The sequence below is a fragment of the Hoplias malabaricus genome, chromosome X2 (assembly GCF_029633855.1).
Source record: "Hoplias malabaricus isolate fHopMal1 chromosome X2, fHopMal1.hap1, whole genome shotgun sequence".
Taxonomy (NCBI): domain Eukaryota; kingdom Metazoa; phylum Chordata; class Actinopteri; order Characiformes; family Erythrinidae; genus Hoplias; species Hoplias malabaricus.
This window is the reverse complement of record NC_089819.1, coordinates 41,884,910-41,905,978: the sequence shown is the minus strand read 5'-3', so window position 1 is coordinate 41,905,978 and position 21,069 is coordinate 41,884,910. Positions and strand designations below refer to the sequence as shown.

The following is a 21,069-nucleotide window of genomic DNA, read 5'->3' as shown; positions in this document are numbered from 1 at the left end:
CAATCCGAATATAATCTTTATCCGTTAAACAGAAATATAAAATGATTTTGAATTCCTGCATCTGATTATATCACTTATCACAAACTATGAGTATGTTATATGCATGCTCTTAATTTGAAAACTTTATAAGTTGTTTACCTGCCACATGTACTATACACAGATACAAAATTCTGTGTTTTTATGGATGCAAAACTGGTTGGGGATAATGGAGTGCCAGGTGCAAAAGTCTTGCTTGTACAAGGCAACAGCAACTGGCATTATTACTTATAATAAAGAGCCATAATACTTAGCTCTTACAATAAGTTCTGCGGGTGCCAGATAATGTTTTATTAAGCAGCATAAAACCAAAAATGACCGTAATGTCATATGTAAATTTTGCTTCATCTCAAAATCTAGGAGTTCCTCTAGTACTATATTCTTCCACCAGTCTTACTGTGCACCTTTGTCTAGATTTCATGTCATTATTGTTGGGGCTGTCATCCAGCTGTTACGGTTTATTGCAGCATATGGCATCCTCGTTGATCATTCTTATTCTGCAACCTCTTCATCCTGCTCAGGGTCGCAGTTTGTCACGAGCACACCTGGAATCGCTGGGCACAAGGCAGGAATGTTACTTGGACAGGGCGCCAGGGCATCACACATATGAGCAATTTCACACAGCAAATCCACCTACAGCCATGTGGTGTTGGATTGTTGATTGAACACTCCAAACTTCACACAGTCACCCATGGCAGGGTTTGAACCCAAGATTCTGGAGCTCTGTAGTAACAACACTACCTGTAGCTCCACAAATACATTTGAAATATGTTTTCCTAAGACTGCCATAATTTTAAAGAAATTGACAACATAAGTGCACCAACTGAAAACTCCATCAATCAATCAATCAATCAATCAATCAATCAAAAAATATTTTTATAGCATTTTTACAACTGATGTCAAAAAGAATCTGTACAGAATTAGTATCAGAACAACTCCTGTAACAGACAGAACTTATGATGGTTGTTATTACTTGAATATCAACATTAAGTGAAGCTCTATGCGTGTAATTTTGGATCTGATTACCTGTAGCATGCATATAAAAAGAGATTTTCTTTAGATTATTCATGTGCACAAGCTGCTCAAATTTAATCAATATTGAATTCAATCAGAATGATGAAAATGTTTACATTCAAACATAGCCAGTGCTGCCAATTTTATAAAAAAGTGTTGTGAAAGTTTATTGATAATGATAATATCTATGTCCCACAAGGAGGAATGTTCATCTGTTTATGGCACACGTTGGTAAGTGCTTTCTGTACAAGGAGAGAAAAAGGCAAAATATGGTTTGATTTAAACTTTTACACCCTTACATTTATTGATACAGTGGAGCAGTAAAAGGTTTTCATTTCTTACGTCTTTCTTTTATTCTTTGGGATTTTTTAAACATTATGACAGTGTATTTAAAGTGATCTTTTGAGCACTAAATTTAATTGGTTAATTACTCACACTATTAGGAAAAGTTTACTTGTTCATATTACACTTTGCCACTTTGAATTTGTTTCCTTATTCATGCAGTGTGTTTTCAGGACTAAGTGGTTAACCTTTGCCCCCTACACGAAGAACAACAGTACCTCCCCCATGAAACAAAAACATACCACCAAAGATCAGTGAACTCACAGCAGGTTTGATCACCACTTCAAAAGCTGAAGTTCTGTGGAATAATGGGGAGATCTGTTATATGCTTGGGGCTTAGTCTGCTGCTGTGTTCTGCTCTTAACCAGAAGGTTAACTCTGTAGAAACTGGAGAAACATTTAGAAATGGAGGAACGGCAGGTAAAGAGGGAACTGGGGACACTAGAGGAACTGAGAGGACTGGGGAAACTGGAAGAACTGAGGAAACTAAAGAAACTGCAGGAACTGAAAGAACTAAGAGAACTGGAGGAACTGAAAGAACAGAGAAATTTGGAGGGATCAAAGGCAGTGGGGGAACTGACTGGACAGGAAGATTGTTGGTGGTGCCAATGGATGGGAGCCACTGGACTGGACTAAAGGCTGTGGCAGAGGAGCTGGGCCGCAGGGGCCACATGGTGGTGGTGGTGATGCCAGAAGTCAGCATACGGTTGGACTCTGGTAAACACTACATAACCAAAACATTCCCTGTACCATATGGACAAGAAACGCTAGATGAGCTTCAGGCTCGTAACACTGAAGTCATGCAGAGCACACCACGGCCCCTACTGGAGAGAATAAACACCAGAATCAGCCACTTAAAAAAGTTTGCACACTACCAGATGACTACGAGTCAGGCACTGCTGTTGAACCAGGAGCTGATGGATTTTGTGAAGCAACAGAGATTTGATGCTGTCCTGACCAGTCCAGCTGTGCCCACTGGAGCAATATTAGCCTTTAACCTGTCACTCCCTGCAGTCTACATGCTCCGGGGCTTACCCTGTGGACTGGATTCCAAAGCCACAGCCTGCCCCAATCCTCCCTCCTACATCCCCCGCTTTTTTACTAAGAACTCGGACCGAATGCGTTGGAGTGAACGTGTTCTGAACGTGCTGGTGAGTGTGTTGGAGCCGGTGCTGTGTAAGGTGCTCTACTGGTCGTTTGAAGAGCTGGCGTCCAGCATGATTGGCAGATCCATCAGTTTGGGGGAAATCCTGAGTTCTGGAGCTCTGTGGCTCCTGAGGTATGACTTCACCTTGGAGTTCCCTAAGCCACTCATGCCAAACATGGTGTTGATTGGAGGACTCAACTGCGCTATCACCAGCCCCCTCAGCCCGGTGAGTCATTCTCTAAATCTTTACTTCAGATTAAGTAAACAAAATTATGAATTATTCACATAAGTTCACACATTGACTGTAAATATTGAGATTTAAAATGTTTATGGGGGAAAAAAAACTTTTTACACAGAGACAGTAGGTGGCAGCACCACACATCCTTGTGTCTGTCAGATTACTGTATTACAACACTCCCAGATGTTTTTACAATTAAATTCAAAAGATTTATGTTTTTACTAAATTATATCACTTGGAAGAATTGTGAAAATAAACATTTTCAGAATAATAGGTTCTATTAACTCAAACTAGCAAGATCCTTGCTAACAGTTCTTAGGCTATTCAATACTAAACAGTACACCTTCACAGGATTAAACAGCGTAAAGCTAATTTAATTGCTTTGCTAATGGCTTGGTCAAGATATTTGCCTTCATGTCATCTTTAAGACAGTACTGCAGTTGCCTATTCTGAGCACATTCATGAATGTAGTGGTAACGAATGTCTATGTGATTTGTCCTTGAATATTCAACTAAATTCATTGCTATGGCAATAGTTCCTTGATTGTCTTCCAGAATCATGCTAGCATCCATTCCGAGATCACTCAATACTCATGTAAGCCAGGTACATTCCTGTGCTGCTTGGCTGAGAGCAACTTATTCAGCTTCAGCTGTTGACAGTGCAACTGTTTCTTGCTGAACCAACTCACTTCTCCTCCACCCAGTAAAAATACTTTACCAGTTGTAGAGCGACGGTCATCCTGATGTCCAGCCCAGTAAGCATCAGAGAACCAGATTAAAGTTCCAGACTTTGACTGCTCATATTTGAGAGTGAGTTTCATGACTTTCAAGTAACAAAGAATTCTTTTCACAACAGTCAGATGTGCAGTGTTTGGATCTGCATTGAACTTTGACACAAAGTTTCATGATAGTCTGTCTGCTCCCACTGCCTTAGAATTAGCCTGCATATCTCCATGAACTTGTGTTGACATCGCTGATCCACCACCCGATGCAGTGCAAACTGTGGAGTGAGATCACTGACTTTTATAAACATCACTAGGAATCAGTTACCAGGTCTTGAATCTGTGACATATTTCCTGTTAAAACTGAAAAACGAGCAGACTTTTGAGAAGCGAGCGCAAATTTCAGAAGCGAGGAAAAACCTGGAATGCGCACTGAAAACATTTACATTTTACATTTATGCATTTGGCAGACGCTTTTATCCAAAGCGACTTACAAAAGAGGATCTAACATTAAAACTACAGCACAATTTATACAAAATACCTTACATTAAGTGCAATATGCCAGGAAGTAATAAGTGCATTAAAGAAAGACATTCAGTACAAGAGATACTCTCGGAAGAGCTGGGTCTTCAAAGATTTCTTGAATGCAGAGAGGGTTTAAGAAATCTTTGAAGACCCAGCTCTTCCGAGAAAACACTGAAAACAGTGAAACGAGCACGGAGCTACAGGAAGTGAACACAGTGCTTAATTTTCTGCTCTCACTGTCGCTGTTTTCGCTTGGTTTTCTTGATTCTGTGTGCTTGTTGAGTCTGACTTGCTCAATTTAGAGTCGTTTTTGCGCTGTCGCATAAAAGACAGTGATCTCACTCCATACATTGCTGTTAACATGGACTCGCTTTTGCTCTTCATTTATTAACGCTTGCTTCAGTGTCAAATTGTCCATCTTTGTATCTAATGCAGTGGCAATTGTTGCATAGCTTGGTGGCAGGCTACCTAGCAGTGTTACAACCTGGTATTTGTCTTCAATTATAGCACCTAAAGTTTGTCAGTTAGCTCCTTTGTTCGTTTTAAATGCTACGTTATGGGGCCTCCTTCTTTCATTTTACACCTTTGTTGTAAACTTGTCTTCTGGTGGTTTCAAAGTGAAGGGAGGAGACCGGTCTGGATATAATGCTGTTTATTGAGTGCTCTGGTTGAACCTCAGACTGATCTGGTCACAGGCTGAATCTCAGACTGATCTAATGGTCTGTGAGAGGCACACATCTTTATACCCCATTTTGCAACCTTACACAGGGATTGATCGTAAACAGGATCTGAAAACAGGATGAACTGTCGTAACACATCACTGTCGTAAACAAGCCGTAAACAACCTAGAACATAAACATCATCTGAGTTCCTGGTGCACTTTCATAAAGTTAACCATGTTTGTCTAACAGAGATGAGTTAAGGTCAGGGAATGTGTGATCTCCAAAACTGTCCAAATGCCAAGAGAAATGGTACAATTCAAATAAAAGAAAATCAATACAACACCATAAGTACTTTTTCTTTAGGAACAGCTTCTTTGCTAGAGTGTCTCTCTCAGAATGTCCTTTTAGTGTGTCCTATGCTTCTTTAGGTGTCTGACAGCTTGTAATCAGGTACAACTGGGGCATATTTATATTCAGCACTAACACAGGAAATGCCTTTTCCTTCCCATTTTGTGAATTCGGCTCATGCTTGTGCATTAGCATTTGCTGCTAAGTTGTCTATTTCCATTACCACCCCTCACAGTCCTTTAGCTTTCAGTAGATGCTCCATTAGAAATTAACATATTGCTCAGTTCTCTGGTCCACTCAACTTCTCAATAAAAAGCTTATCCTCCATTGTGAATCCCACAACACCGTTTATATCACACAAATTCCATGTAAAACAAAGTAGTTTTAAGCTAGGTTACGACCCCAGTCGTGTATTGAGATTTCAAGTGTTTATGGAAAGAAAAAAAAAACACTAGGTTGCAGCACCTCATTCTTGACCTCCATTGTCAAATTAGATAAATGGAGAATAGACATAGGTTAAAAGAGTTTAATTTGCATGGACAGGAGTTTAATATAAACTGGAACCAATTCTAAATACACTTGATTACCATGTAAACTCAGAGGGGTGATTGTTACCAACTACCTTTACTGATTTAGAAATAAAATACTTGTCTTTGGTTTAATAGGGTGAGATGGAGGACCTTCATGCAGAAAAACCCCCAACCAGCACACACATATGGGGATTATATGGGCGACCCAGTTGAGTACCACCAAGTTTTGTCTAAAATTTAAAGGTTGGTGCCACATCTGGATAATCTCTTTGGTCAGGATGGGTTAAATATAGGACCAGAATGGGCAGCCAACCATAAAACAAAATCTCTCTAAATTAAGACAGCAAATATGTACTAGATGAGTTACAGTGCTGCTCACATTTCTCTGGTATCAGCTGCCTACATAGGTCACATTTAATAGCCCATATATCACCTACTCAAAGCCATGGATGTAAATCTACTTTGAAAAATTCTGTGGGCAAGTATGCGGACCACATGTTCAGTTTCATATTAGACACAATACACAGTGATGATTTTGGAGGCATTTTCATAGACTGGACAGCTTTTAATTTTTCTATTCCTATTACTCTTTTGTAGACTAGGACCACAGGAAATTTGTTTTGCTTCTAGTTTGCGGTAGACATGGTGTGTACATCATGAATAAAATTAATTGAATGATGAATAAAAAGGTTGAACAGAGAGAAATACGGATAAATCAGCATTAAGTCATGCAACCTCCAGTAGCTACATAAAAATCAAAACAACAAGCATTCCCTCTGTCACTGAGTGCATTTTCCAAACATGTTTTCTTGCATTTTTGGGTAACATAATGCAAAGGTTATCCTAGTTTTGGAAGGAAACATTCTTACAGTAACATCAATGGAACGTTCCATAAACTTTAATTGACCTTGATAAAAGTTCTCCCAGTGTTAGACACATATTAGGAAAGAATCACCTGTTTTACATCAGTGTTTGAGATAAGGTACACCACTGAAAGATGGACTATATGAATGTTTTGTTTATTTATTTATAATAAATAAATAAAGGGAGAGGGACATCTGGGTTTCTTTGATACCTTTTACTTACATGATCTTTTACTTTTTCCTAACTTTATCAAACTGTGATATCATAAAAACTGCATGAACAACAGTTTTTAGAAGAAATAACACACACTTTTGCACAGTGCTGCCCATTTTGAATATTGGTCTGTAACCACTTATCACGTTCAGGGTCACGGTGGGTATGGAGCCTACCCAGAATCATTTGGCGCAAGGCAGGAACACACCCCGGAGGGGGTGTCAGTCCTTCACAAGGCGACACACAGTCACCCACACACGTAGGGACACGTTTGAGTCACCAATCCACCTACCGAGCACCTGGAGGATACCCACATAGACATGGAGAGAACACACCAAAATCCTCACAGACAGTCGCCTGAAGTGGGACTCAATCCCACAACCTCCAGGTCCCTGGAGGTGTATGACTGCGACATTACCTGCTGCGCCACACATTTAATGTTAGTTAACATTAGTTAATTGATCTATCTATTAGTCATGAGGTAAAACTGATTGTATAGGCTCATATGTTAATTTATCTCACTTGAATGAGTTTTTCAATTTTCAAGATGTTTTCTGCTATGTGTCACTTTAACCTCTTAACTTGCCAAACAGTCATTGTTTATATACATCAGTTTATCTCTAGTAAGATGTTCTGGAGACATAAAAAAATTGACTTTTTTCACTTTCAGGGAACAATTCCAAAGCAACATTTCCACAACTGTAATAAAATGTTAATGGAATGTTTTCACTTAGAACATTCGAAGACAACTTTGCTAGAATGTTAAACTGTCAGCGCAAATGAGGTTGAGGTAATATTCTGGGAATATTAAGCAAATGGGAAAGATTATTGTTGAGTGAATATTCCTAAGCAACTTTCCCAACAACCAAAATAAAACATTATGGGAATGTTCAAAGAACAAAATTTTGCAATTTTGTAAAAACGTTTCAAGACAAAGTTCCTAGGATATTAAATTATTGGTGTAAATAAGTTGGAGGTGACGTGCCTGGAAGATGTTTGTAACATTAGAATACATTATGAGAACGTTAAGGGAATTGAGGGAATATTGCAGTGCATTAGAACATTCCATGTTCTGACAACCAAAGGTTATAATATTAATATTTTAATTACCTTTTCTATGTGTTATTTACTGTATTTGGATTGGATTGCTCAGTTAAAGGAAAACCTAATAATTTTACCTTAAAGGGGACATATTATACCTTTTTTAAACAAGTTAGAATAGGTCTATGGGCTGTACAACACATGTTCATTGCACAAAATCACTCTCACATAAAGAGATATCAATAGCTCTATTCTTGCCAGTTTCAGAATGAGCCGTTTAAGGCCTCTGTTACTTTTATGCAAATAAGCTGCTGCTGGCCAAGCCCCACCCAGACCATGCCTTTGTCTGACTCGGTAACCGCAGTTCTTAAGGTGGAAAAAAAAAAGAAGCAGACATAGCTGTTTATTCTCTAACTTGGAGATTTTGTCACCTTAAATGGTGCAGTAGTTTTGTCCAGGCGGCTGTAACTGCTTCACTGTTTAAGGTGTTTAAAGAAAACTTCAAATATGCCGGTTTAGGGGGTTTTAACATGACCAGCGTTCTGTGCGTCGCCGCTTTGCGCTCCGCTTGGCTTCGATCGGTGTTCGCGTCGTCAGCGTGTGCTTTTTAAGCAGGCTTGTTGCTAAAAGTCTAACTGGCTTAATTCATGTGTAGTGGCCTCGTAATTGTGAAATTGTTATCCGAGTGCGGACCTGTTAATTTGCCGTTCTGTTTTTCCTCACTATGTTGTGACATACTTTTAAAGTGGTGTTAAAGAGCTCTGGGTAACACATCCATATCATATCAACAGTATATGTCAACCCACGGCGCCGCATGTGTTACGTCATACACTTCAGTCTATCTCATTGGCTGCGCCTCTGAAAGGTCAGCGGAAAGTAGCTCAAAGTTCGATTTGATTGAACTTTGAGCGCAACGGTAAGGCTGCAGAACAGCGCGGTGCGCAACGTTCATGGTAGTGCGGAGTAGAGCTCAACTTAGCACTTGAAAGTAACTACGTTATTTTTTAATGTGGCAAAGCATAGTATATATGCACAGAGTTGAGATTCTGAGTAATTATGTGGAAATCTATAAAGTGTTTGGGGCTTAGTTTGCTGTTGTGTTCTGCTCTCCGCCAGAAGAATAACTTGGGAGAAACAGTAGGAGCTAGAGGAACTGAAAGGACTAGGGGAATTAAGGGAACTGATAAAATTGGAGCAACTGAAGGAACTAAAGGAACTGGGGGAAATGATTGGACTGGCAAGTTGTTGGTGGTGCCAGTGGATGGGAGTCACTGGACTGGGCTAAAGGCTGTGGCAGAGGAGGTGGGGCGCAGGGGCCACATGGTTGTGGTGGTGATGCCAGAAGTCAGTATGCGTTTGAATTCCGGTAAACACTACATAACCAAAAAGTTTCCAGTATCATATGGACAGGATGTGTTAGACCAAATAACAGAGCATAGTTCCCAGGAGATGGCTGATTCCACACTTAGTATGCTGGAAAGAGTCACAGATGGACTGAACCACATGAAGACAGTAATAAACCTCTTGATTTCTACATGTGAAAGCTTGTACTTCAACCAGGAGCTGATGGGTTTTCTGAGGGAACAAAAATTTGATGCTGTATTGACAGATCCTGCTATGCCTGCTGGAGCAATTCTGGCCTATAACCTGTCCCTCCCTGCAGTCTACATGCTTCGGGGGTTACCTTGTGGACTTGACTCCACAGCCGCAGCTTGCCCCGATCCTCCCTCATACATCCCTCGCTTTTTTACTAAGAATGTGGACAGAATGTGCTGGAGTGAACGTGTTCTGAATGTGTTGGTGAGTGTGTTGGAGCCTGTGATGTGTAAGTTGTTCTACTGGCCATTTGAGGAGCTGGCATCCCATGTGATTGGCAGATCCATCAGTTTGGTGGAAATCCTGAGCTCTGGAGCACTGTGGCTCCTGAGGTATGACTTCATCTTGGAGTTCCCCAAACCCCTCATGCCCAACATGGTGCTGATTGGAGGACTCAACTGCGCAATAACCAGCTCCCTCAGCCCGGTGAGAGTAACCCACTTAACTTTTGCTACTAAATATTATAGTGTTATGTCATTTTTGTGCTTTATTTTATCATGATTTTGGTGAATATTGTAAATATCTGCTATCTCTTATTCTCCAAGAATGTGCCATGAGATTCTGCTCATCACTCCTGGGCTTTTGCGCTGAACTAACCTGTGGGTCTTTCTCATTTAAAGGAATTGGTGTTGAAATCAGTGATTCTTAACAAAGCTGTGTGGACAGGGGGAGAACGGTCCTGTGTTGCTTGATGCTTGTGGTATTTGACCATAGCATGTTGGAAACATTTCATTTAGACCCCAGGGAACTAGGTGAACTTGTGGAAAAGAGCTATGATATATCCTCTTAATGTTAGTAAAGTTCCCATTGATCTGGATGCCCTGCCTTCTACCCCATCACACAATTACATTGCTAGAAAGTGGATGGCCTTTTGGGTGCAATAAGACATCTATGTTATCTCATTCTTCTCCTGTGAGATTGAAAACTCTGAAGGTCTGGATTCACCAGACTTATGTAGTGTTTTTTATGTTTGTGGTTCTGCTTGCTGAAGAGAGAAAGAGGTTGTGCTGTAACCAGAAAATTACCATGGGCTTCTGCTCTTTTGTTTACTTCTGGTAGTATGTAATTCAACCATAGTGCTTTGGAATTGTTCGAATTCATGTTTAAAAAGAACATTAGCCCTAAGGCCTAGCTTTATACAGTCAGTGTAGCTAAATGTACCATTGTGCTTTGCACTCAGAAAATACAGACATTGCATTATGATTATATTGTAATGAAATATTTAAATGATCAGAAATTGCTTTCTGCTTTAAATCCATGAACCAGAAAAGCCTTTGGCAATTATGATTTACCATGCACACTTTCAGAACTCTAGAAAAATTAAAATATAAAATTATTTATACACACACACACACACTATATATATATATATATATATATATAATTTAAAATAATATAAAATTTGGCTGAACTAACAAAAAATCGTACTGAAAGCTTAATCAGCATTAGAACGATTATCAGAAACCTGATGTTTCCATGCACAGTAATATTTGCTGGGTCGGATGTAATGTTAGAACACTGCAGAATAATTATTTGGAATTGACCCCATGTGGTTAATGTTTCATCTCTTCATTTTGGTTTACCAGAGTGTTTTATATATTTTTCCTGCTTTCCTGTACACGATGAATTAAATGTAAAAAACAATAAAAACTTTTCTTATCACTGTAGTAATCTTATAATATCTTAATAAGGGATTTGGGCTGTGCACCTGCTAATACGTTTGTAGGCAGCATATTCTGATACACTACATTTAGCTTACCTACTATTTTACTTAACACAGCTTCAGGGACCTGGAGGTTGAGGGTTCAAGTCCAGCTGTACATGGCAGCAGCTAGCCATAGTGGGGTTAGGCTAATCCCTGCATTGTTTGCAAAACGACCTAGCATTATACGATCTGACGCCACCTCTCAGTCGACTATAAAATGCTTCACATTAGCTCAGAGTTTAAGGGGTTTAACTGATGGTAGTTAATTTTGCTTAGGCTTAATTTTGTTTAAATATGTCGATTTGTGATTTTATAAGTTTTTCGGACAGTTGGGCAAATCTAGTTAACAGCTGTTAATGTTGGCTCTCACTTGATGAGAGCCTACATCATAAAATGTGTCGGTTTATTTATACGTAAATTCTACCCTCCGTTCCTTTTTAAGAAATTGATCTTTGACCCTGTCGTATCAACAAGGCGTCTTTTCCAGGGACTTGACTAGTGTCTTCTCAATGGCCAGCAGAGCTAGGCTGCTTAAACGGCCTTGGCCCATGTGAAGTGTGTCCGCCTGTGCTCCCACGGATCTTTACACCAAAGGATCGCTGATTCGCTCATTTCGCTGTCATTCAAAAAGGGATTCCGCCTCAGACAGATCATCCAATCATCATGCAGAAGCTGAGCGTCCGAGCATGGGCGGGACAAAGCCCAGCATTTATCCAATGACTCGTCTTGTTTCGCCACCCTTCGCTGCTTCGCTATGGAGCGTCCACACCGTTTAAAGCACGTTTAAAGCTGCGGGAATGATTGAGAGGAAATCCGCGCAATCGCCGCTGATAGAGATGCAGAATCAAGTTATATTGTAAATACAGATTAGATATGTTGTAATTTAGCACATAATTTAAAATAATAAAACAATGATTTGTTTTATTATGATTTTTTGTCTGTATTTGTGTATGTATATATAAGAAAGACACAATTGATATAAATAATAACAAAAGAATAATTGTCATTATCACAAGTATGTTTTCAGGAGTTTTGATGGATGATTTTGATTTCTCTTTCTCTTTGCTATATAAGCACAACTATTATTAATATTATTAGTAGTAGTAGTAGTTGTTCTGTTCTTCTATTATTAGAAGTAATGTTCTGCATCACAATAAAACAAAATCGAAAAGACTGTTGATAACAAATGGGAAATGTTAAAGTTTAATGTCCAATGTATGAGACAATAAATTGAGTATTTTCTACCAAATAAAATATGATGACATATTTGGGTTTTAAATTATATTTATTGAGACCTAAGGTCTTTTAAATCTGACTTTTCAAATGGTGCAAGAAACTTGCTCCATGTGTTGGAGATATCTCCTGACATGAGACAATAAGAAATGAATGCTCCTAAATTAGTAATAGTAATAAATCCATTCTGATGAAGCTTGTTTACACACTCTCTGTAACTGAATGCGCTTAATTTTTTTATAGGGGAAAAAAATATGTGTATATATATATATATATATATATATATATATATATATATATATAGGGTGGGCCATTTATATGGATACACCTTAATAAAATGGAAATGGTTGGTGATATTAACTTGTTTGTGGCACATTAGTATATGGGAGGGGGAAAACTTTTCAAGATGGGTGGTGACCATGGTGGCCATTTTGAAGTCAGCCATTTTGGATCCAACTTTTGTTTTTTCAATGGGAAGAGAGTCATGTGACACATCAAACCTATTGGGAATTTCACAAGAAAAACAATGGTTTTAACGTAACTTTATTCTTTCATGAGATATTTACAAGTTTCTGACCACTTATAAAATGTGTTCAAAGTGCTGCCCATTGTGTTGGATTGTCAATGCAATCCTCTTCACACACTGATAGCAACACTGCAGGAGAATTGCTAGGACAGACTTCCCGTATCCATAGTTTCAGGTGCTGCACATCTCATATCTTCACAGCATAGACAATTGCCTTCAGATGACCCCAAATATAAAATGTCTAAGGGTGTCAGATCGGGAGACCTTGGGGGCCATTCAACTGGCCCTCGACGACCAATCCACTTTCCAGGAAACTGTTCATCTAGGAATGCTTGGACACCCATAATGTGGTGGTGCACCATCTTGCTGGAAATCTCATTGAACATGCCAGCTTCAGTGCATAAAGAGGGAAACACATCATCGTGTAGCAATTTTGCATATCCAGTGGCCTTGAGGTTTCCATTGATGAAGAATGGCCCCACTATCTTTGTACCCCATATACCACACAATGCCATCATTTGTTTTTTGTTCCAACAGTCTTGGAGGGATCTATCCAATGTGGGTTAGTCTCAGACCAATAGGGTGGTTTTGTTTGTTAACTTCATTCATTCATTATCTGTAACTGCTTATCCAATTCAGTGTCGTGGTGGGTCCAGAGCTTACCTGGAATCATTGGGCGTAAGGCAGGAATACACCCTGGAGGGGGCGCCAGTCATTCACAGGGCAACACATGCAGACACACATTCACTCACACCTACAGACACTTTGGAGTCGCCAATCCACCTACCAACATGTGTTTTTGGACCGTGGGAGGAAACCGGAGCACCCGGAGGAAACCCATGCGGACACGGGGAGAACACACCATCTCCTCACAGACAGTCACCCGGAGCGGGAATCTAACCCACAACCTCCAGGTCCCTGGAGCTGTGTGACTGCGACACTACCTGCTGCACCACCATGCCGCTTGTTAGCTTCACCATTCATATAAAAGTTTGCCTCATCACTGAACACAATCTTCTGTGTAAACTGAGGGTCCTGTTCCAATTTTTGTTTTGCCCATTCTGCAAATTCAGTGCACCGATCTGGGTCATCCTCATTGAGAGGCTGCAGCAGCTGGAGTTTGTAAGAGTGTCATTTGTGAGAAGCTAATATTCGCCTAAGGGATGTTCGACTGATGCCTTCAAACTTCAAAATGGCTGCCATGGTCACCACCCATCTTCAAAAGTTTTCCCTCTCCCATATACTAATGTGCCACAAACAGGAAGTTAATATCACCAAACATTTCCATTTTATTAAGGTGTATCCATATAAATGGCCCACCCTGTATATATTAGGGTCAGATATGAGCAATACAATTTGTGACTAAAATTATTATGCATTGTGATTAACTGCACAAACTGATATGAATAAAAACCATCAATGTTTTTTTTTAATTGCTTGACACCATTTATATTTATGCTTATGTATTAACACACTAAAACTAACTCACATTTTCAGAGTGGTCCTATCCCAGGTTGTTCTTAATAAGCAATGCCCTCCAAATGGTTTCATCCTTAATTTAAAGAAAACAAATTAGAACTGAGATTTAAATGTGATCTTTTAAATTTATGGTTATAAAGAAATAATGCAGAGGCTGATGAAAAATACATTTACTGTACAAATGTACCAGACATTTTTATAACTTTGCAACAAATAATAATTTAAGAAATAGTGGTAAAACGTGTACATTTCCAAATGTTTAGTTGAAAATCAGCTTAAACAGCACAGTGTAAAAGTGTATGTTTCATCATGTAAAACAACATAGTTGTGACCTCATCCTTGAGATTTTAAACAAATTTTTCCTCCTGGAAATGGTAGGCGTTTAAATTGTGGTTGTCCAGCTCAAATTTCAGCGTGTGTGTGTGTTCATGCTTGCGTGTGAATGTGTGTGAGAGTATATAAGCATGAGGAGGGAGCACTCACTTTCTCACGCGAGAGGGTGGAGGAACTGAGAGGTGATCAAGTGCAGATGCATTTCTTTCTTCATTCTTGTTTCGCTTGAGGAGGCAGGGTTATGGCTGTGCAATTTTGCTGGCAGGTCCCTGGGCTCTTTCTGCTCTTGAGTGTGTGTTTGTATGTGTTTCCGGTTTCGGTGTTGAGTGGCCGTGTGCTGGTGATGCCAGTGGATGGGAGTCATTGGTTGAGTCTAAAGCTGCTGGTTACAGAGTTGGCTGAGCGAGGGCACAATGTCTTGCTGCTAGTTCCCAACACAAGCGTCCTGATAGAGGCCCCTGAACCAGTAAGAATGCAGACGTTCCCTGTGCCATTTGACCAAGAAGAGCTGGCATCCAGCATGAAGGGGATTCAGCAGGGCGTGTTTCATCAGTCTCCACCTCTGACTGATCTCTTGATTAATGTCCAGAGACTTCTGCTGTTCACGGATATACAGGTCAGAGGCTGTGAGGCTCTGCTCTATAACAAAACTCTGATGGAGAAGCTGAAGCATGAGGATTTTAATCTACTGTTGACCGACCCTTTCCTGCCCTGTGGCGCCATACTGTCCTCTGTCCTGCATCTCCCATCTGTGTTCTTCCTGCGGGGGATGCCCTGCGGTTTGGATGCTCTTGCTTCTCAGTGTCCAGCACCACCGTCCTATGTTCCCCGCTTCGGTGTGACATCTACTGGTCACATGGCCTTCCCCCAACGCCTGCAGAATGTTCTGCTGTACCTTGTGGAGCTGCTGTTGTGTCGGGTTATGTATCGCAGCTTCGACGAGTTGGTGGCTCGTTACCTGGAAGAAGATATTTCATACCTCCAGCTTCTGGGCAATGGTGCTCTCTGGCTGCTCAGATATGATTTTACCTTTGAATTCCCCAAACCCATCATGCCCAACATGGTCTTTATTGGGGGGATCAACTGCAAAAAATGTTCACCTCTTACTGCAGTAAGTAAAGTCTGACAGGAATATTTAGATGTGTTTAGATGAATATAGACAGGACAGTACAACAAGACAGATAGGGCAGTTAGACAGGACTGTAATACAAGACTTATTACTGGGACTGTTAGGATAGTAATGTAAGACAGTTTGACAGGACACTAATGTCAGAAGTGTAGACAGTTATTAGACAGTTATTATAAGGATAGCAAGAATAAATCTAGACTGAATAATAGTAGTTAATAATGTATAGTGTAATAATTGCAAGACATCTTACGTGGGACAGTGAGATTGTATATTAATGTCTGACAGGCATGTAGCTGCATTTTTTTTAATTACTGATTTTACTGTCTCTTATGTGAAAAGGCTTTAATTTGTATGTGTCTTTACTTCTCAGATTTAACTGATTATTTGGTATTAGGAGTGACTGTGGATCTGCTCTCAGTAATTTGACTCCTAGGTATTTCCTGCTATTTCCTGCTATTTTCCTGCTTTTGACCCTGAAAGCTGAAATGCAGGAAACTCCACTGGGCTTTGTTCAAGTGATAGACCTAACCCCAAAACACTGAATTATATGTCAAATAATAAGCCATTTATTTTTATCCATAAGCTCCACCACCTTTGTATCTGATCTTTAGTGCACTGTTAGGATGTAGGCTTCTTTTGAATAAAAGACGTGTTTTTAAAATATAATGTTTTTAGGCAGATGTCATGTTTGGTGTCCCTGTTTGTTATCACACACTCTTAGAAAAAGTGTACAGTGATCCCTCGTTTTTCGCGGGGGATGCGTTCCAAGGCACCAAAAAACCAATTTCCCCGAACTAGAGAATATTTTTCTTTATGTATTTGAGTATTTGGACTTTTAAAACCCTCTCTATACTGTTAACAACCCAGCCTTTGCATTAAACAGTCATTCTATGTTTCTCAGTTGGAACTACATATGATATCCTACCAGTTTCTTTAGTAGAGTAATTCCTAAGCTGTGATTTAGCTGAAGTAAATTTCACTCGGATGTGGACATTGGGGAATGTTGTGAACAATACATGTACTGTACGTAAGAAATACTTGTAAATTATATATTTTGTCACCTACAGGCCTAGTCTAATACATGTAAATAATAAAAAAATGAATACTTTTGGCTATTCATCTTTCACGGTTTTCCTAGATTTTCCCTCAATATCCGCAATATAACGGCCATAAGCCCCCTTGAAAAAACCCGCGAAGTAGCGAATCCATGAAAGATGAACCGCGAAGTAGCGAGGGATTACTGTAAATGTACCTCTAAAGGAACAACAGTAGTTTTAATGTCCAGTTTTCATCCCTAAAGACACATTACATTTTCTTCTCTCTCTTCTCTAGTTATGCCCTACACCTGTGCCCACAGGTGTTTCCTATCTTGTCTCTCTTTATATGCTTTCTCTGTATTTTCCTGTCTGTAGTTCATTGTTGTGTTTACCATTCAATTAAGCTTTACATAATCCTGATATTGCTGTTTTTTTTCGTTGTGCTGAAGTGTATTTCTTTGTGAACTGTTTTTATATAAAAACACGGATTTCTGTTTTCTGTTGTAGGAGGTGGAGGAGTTTGTGGAAGGTTCTGGGGAACATGGTCTTGTGGTCTTCACACTCGGTTCACTTGTGTCCTCCATGCCAAAGGAAAAAGCTGCCATTTTCTTCCAGGCCTTCAGCCAAATCCCTCAGAGAGTGAGAGGCCATGCACGAATTATCTCATATATCTTAGATCTCAGCTGAACAGCATTCACTCCTAGCAGTTAAATAAACAATTTCATCAGAAAGACCATTCTGTTCTCACAGCTCTGAACTTTAACTCTGGGAGGAAAGTCTTCATTAAGTAGTTTAGCATGACTATGTGCTACTTTATTCCTATGATTTTCATTTGAGAAATCCAGCTGAATGTTTAAGTTAAGGTCCAGGGCAATCATTGCTAGTGCTGGGCGCTAAAACGATATCGATACGTTTCGTGATTAATTTTCGCTCATAACGATGATAAGCTTTGGGTTATAGAGCTCGATAAACCTTCATTTCTATTCCCGGTCAGGCGCGTCCTGCTATTACGGTAAATGAACAAGTGACCGAAGGTAAACAAGACTATAGCTTTAATTCAAGTGCTTGTGTGTATGTATTAAATATGTATACATTTATATTAAATATGTTATAGTCTCCTGTTCACCATGTTTTGGGGTATATTTTGTTTGGTATGGAGACACCCTGTCAGAACACAAGCACAGAAATGTTCCCTCACGTGCAGGGAGAATCTGGTGAGTTTTTCTTCACTCAAAGTGTATTTTCCTCCCGGGAAATGTTTTCCGGTTTATGAGAGCACTGTTCGTTGTCTGACGTGGTTTTCCTCACACAAAATTATTTTCTCTTTTCACAAATTTTTAACTGGCTCCGATGCCATAGATGAGGGTTAAGTGCTACAGTATTTGCAATAGCAAAATTAAGCACTTGGGAGTGTTCATTTATTATTATTTTAAACTCTTCATAATCTATCTTTTTACTCTTTCTGCTTCTTTAAATGCTTGAGGTGGTAATGCCCTAAGAATGTTTTCATAACACAAGACAAAGATATCATTACTTTTATGTGTTAAGGAAATGTTATTGTTCCAGTGAAATCTTTCCTTGTGAATTTGAGTAATGTGCATTCTATATGTGCATATGTATGTTGTATAGTAATGAACATTTGGTGTATTCAGTGTATATTTTTAGAATGTCCTTTGTTACAGTGTGACAAAATGCTAATATCACGATAAATATCGAGATCGATCAATATAGAAACCCTTATCATGAATTTTTTTTCGGCAAATCGCCCAGCTCTAAGCATTGCTGACTTCTGATAAACCAGAGCATATGTTATAGTGCCCCCTGATGAAATAATAACAGTGATAATTTAATATGGCTATGGAAGTGGTTAATTATCTCATTCCTATGCCTTAAATAATTACAGCCATATATTAGTAGGGTGTGTATTGAATCATATGCAAAATTATGGGCACCTTACACAAACCTATATTGAAAATAAAGGACACATCTGTGTATGCATATTAATGTGTGTGTTGGTATGCTGTTCAGGTTGTGTGGAGATACACAGGAGAACTTCCAGATCATGTTCCTGATAATGTTAAGTTGATGAAGTGGCTTCCTCAGAATGACCTACTGGGTGAGTCTCTGACCCTATACTATAACACCCCAACCAAACAATTAATTAATGCAGGTAAAGAAAAATATTTGACCTGGTGAACAGTAGGTTGCAGTAGGGTAAAGCTGCAAAAGCATGTGCATTTGTTTTGTTTTTGGGAATAATATTGAATCCAAAATTATATGTGATTATATTTGGACAATTTAAGGATTATAATTTTGAGGTTAGTTATTGTGAACATAACGTATTAATGCTTAATGTTTAAGGGTTTTTTAAATAGAATTTATAGAGTTTTAATACTAAACAGCAGTTACCATAAAATTACAGAATAGCAGGAGAATGTTTGAATTTTAAATTATAATTATACATAACACCACAAATATTTAAAACCATCATCAGTTTGTGTACACCTAATTAAATCTAAATGTTATTGAATGTTATTTTTTTTTAATTCAGGTCGTAAATTTTATTATTGAAAACTCAACAAACACCTATCATTTGACAAGCATTACACACACATGACTGTGCGATCACATGCTGAAAATTTATCTTTGATTGAAGGTCATCCTAAAACCCGAGCCTTCATCACTCATGGTGGAACTCATGGTATCTACGAGGGAATTTGTCATGCTGTTCCCATGGTGATTTTGCCACTGTTTGGTGACCAGGGAGATAATGCCCATCGAATGGCAAATCGTGGAGTGGGCTTGGTCCTCGACATCCATGAAATCACACCAGAGTCACTAAGCAACACCCTCCACACAATTATTAACGACACCAGGCAAGTTCCTTAATATGCACCATTTCTTTTAGCAAATGCTATTGGCCATTGTCTCCTGGTTTTGTGACTACCTAGGTCAGAGGTCAGCAAATCTGATTTGATGATCGCTGACCTAGATATTGAGAAGTGATCGTATTATGCAGTTCATGATACTCACTGACACCTGACACATTTTGCCTGCTTCCAGCGTATCAGTTTAATTAACTGACTGTTCACTGGCCCCAGAAACTATCTCTTGTAAAGAAATAATCAGTGTTATTCATATGACCTGTCAGAGGTTTAAATCTTGTGGCTGATCATTACACCATATTCTTTGGTAAATTATACACTACATAATAAATCAAATCTTTAACAAAACAACAGGTTTTATTCATAAATAACACATTTACAATTTTATGTCTCTCTTCCTCTGTTCTGTAGTTATAAGGAGAAAATGGTGAAACTTTCATCTATCCATAAAGATCGTCCCACAGAGCCGTTGGACCTGGCTGTTTTTTGGACAGAATTCGTAATGCGGCACAAAGGGGCAGATCATCTGCGTCCAGCTGCTCATGATTTGAACTGGTTCCAGTATCACAGCTTGGATGTGATTGGTTTCCTGTTGCTTGTCATAATGATAGTAGTGGCAGCACTGATGAAATGTTGTGTTTTGTGTTTACGAAGATATTGCAAGTCAGAGAAGAAGAAGAAGGATTGATGGATGCTGTAGTTTTCATTTATTGAAACAGGAACACTATTAAATAAATTTAAGGCATTTTCAGAATTCAGTGTTAAAATTGGATTTTTAAAAATCTGTCATAAGCAAACAAAAATAACCCAAAAAACTCTAGCCCAAATTTAACCGTAAAACCTAACCTTAACCTAAATTTAAACCTTAACTTCAATTGTAAAGCATTAACCTTAAAGGGGGTGTCTATAATTGTGGGGGAATGATGTTCTCTCTGGTTTGTTTACATTCAGAAGCGCTGCATCTTTTAAGGTGGAATGGTATATTTGAGGGGAATTTTGAATGTGGCTCCAGACCTTAAGTGATCTGAAACAGAAGAAAGTTAACATTACCCACCAATGGAGCAGGAATAGAGCAATATCATTTTGGTTCGTGCTTTTCAATATTTGGAGCTCTCTTTGTTGTTTAAAATAAATCCAGATGTCTTTTCACTGGTGTGAGGAAAGAAGAAAAAACCTGGCATACCTTAGTAGACAGTTTGTATTTTCTGACATTTACCGACACTGGGGCTTCGTAAACACATTAGACTGGTTTGGAATGCATAAAGATAACTGAGAGCTAGCAAATGGTGAAGAAACAGTTTTTATAGTGTTTTTTGATTACAATCATGAATGTCGCCTTTATACCTGGGTCTGACAAAGGAAATCTTTAGTGAAGAAATCAGTAAAAATATTTTTTCTACTGTGATATTTTGTATCTGTGTTTTTAATGAATTGTAATTATTCACTGTTGATTAAATTTAGATTT

General features: G+C 39.0%; 1 protein-coding gene across 3 annotated transcripts in view; it reads left to right on the top strand.

Annotated features, from left to right (window-relative positions):
- Window positions 1-21,069, top strand: part of LOC136676934 (UDP-glucuronosyltransferase-like) — a 22,110-nt gene extending 1,041 nt beyond the window's left edge. Inside the window, exons 2-6 of one of the 3 annotated variants that reach the window (XM_066654242.1) lie at window positions 1,555-2,765; window positions 17,227-17,358; window positions 18,748-18,835; window positions 19,376-19,595; window positions 20,016-21,069. In XM_066654242.1, coding sequence (XP_066510339.1) covers window positions 1,701-2,765; window positions 17,227-17,358; window positions 18,748-18,835; window positions 19,376-19,595; window positions 20,016-20,292 — 1,782 coding nt within the window. In that variant the 5' untranslated portion in view covers window positions 1,555-1,700 and the 3' untranslated portion in view covers window positions 20,293-21,069. Of the gene's footprint in view, window positions 1-1,554; window positions 2,766-8,063; window positions 9,704-14,601; window positions 15,665-17,226; window positions 17,359-18,747; window positions 18,836-19,375; window positions 19,596-20,015 lie in introns of those variants that run through there. The other 2 variants (XM_066654243.1, XM_066654244.1) reach the window with 2 other exon arrangements.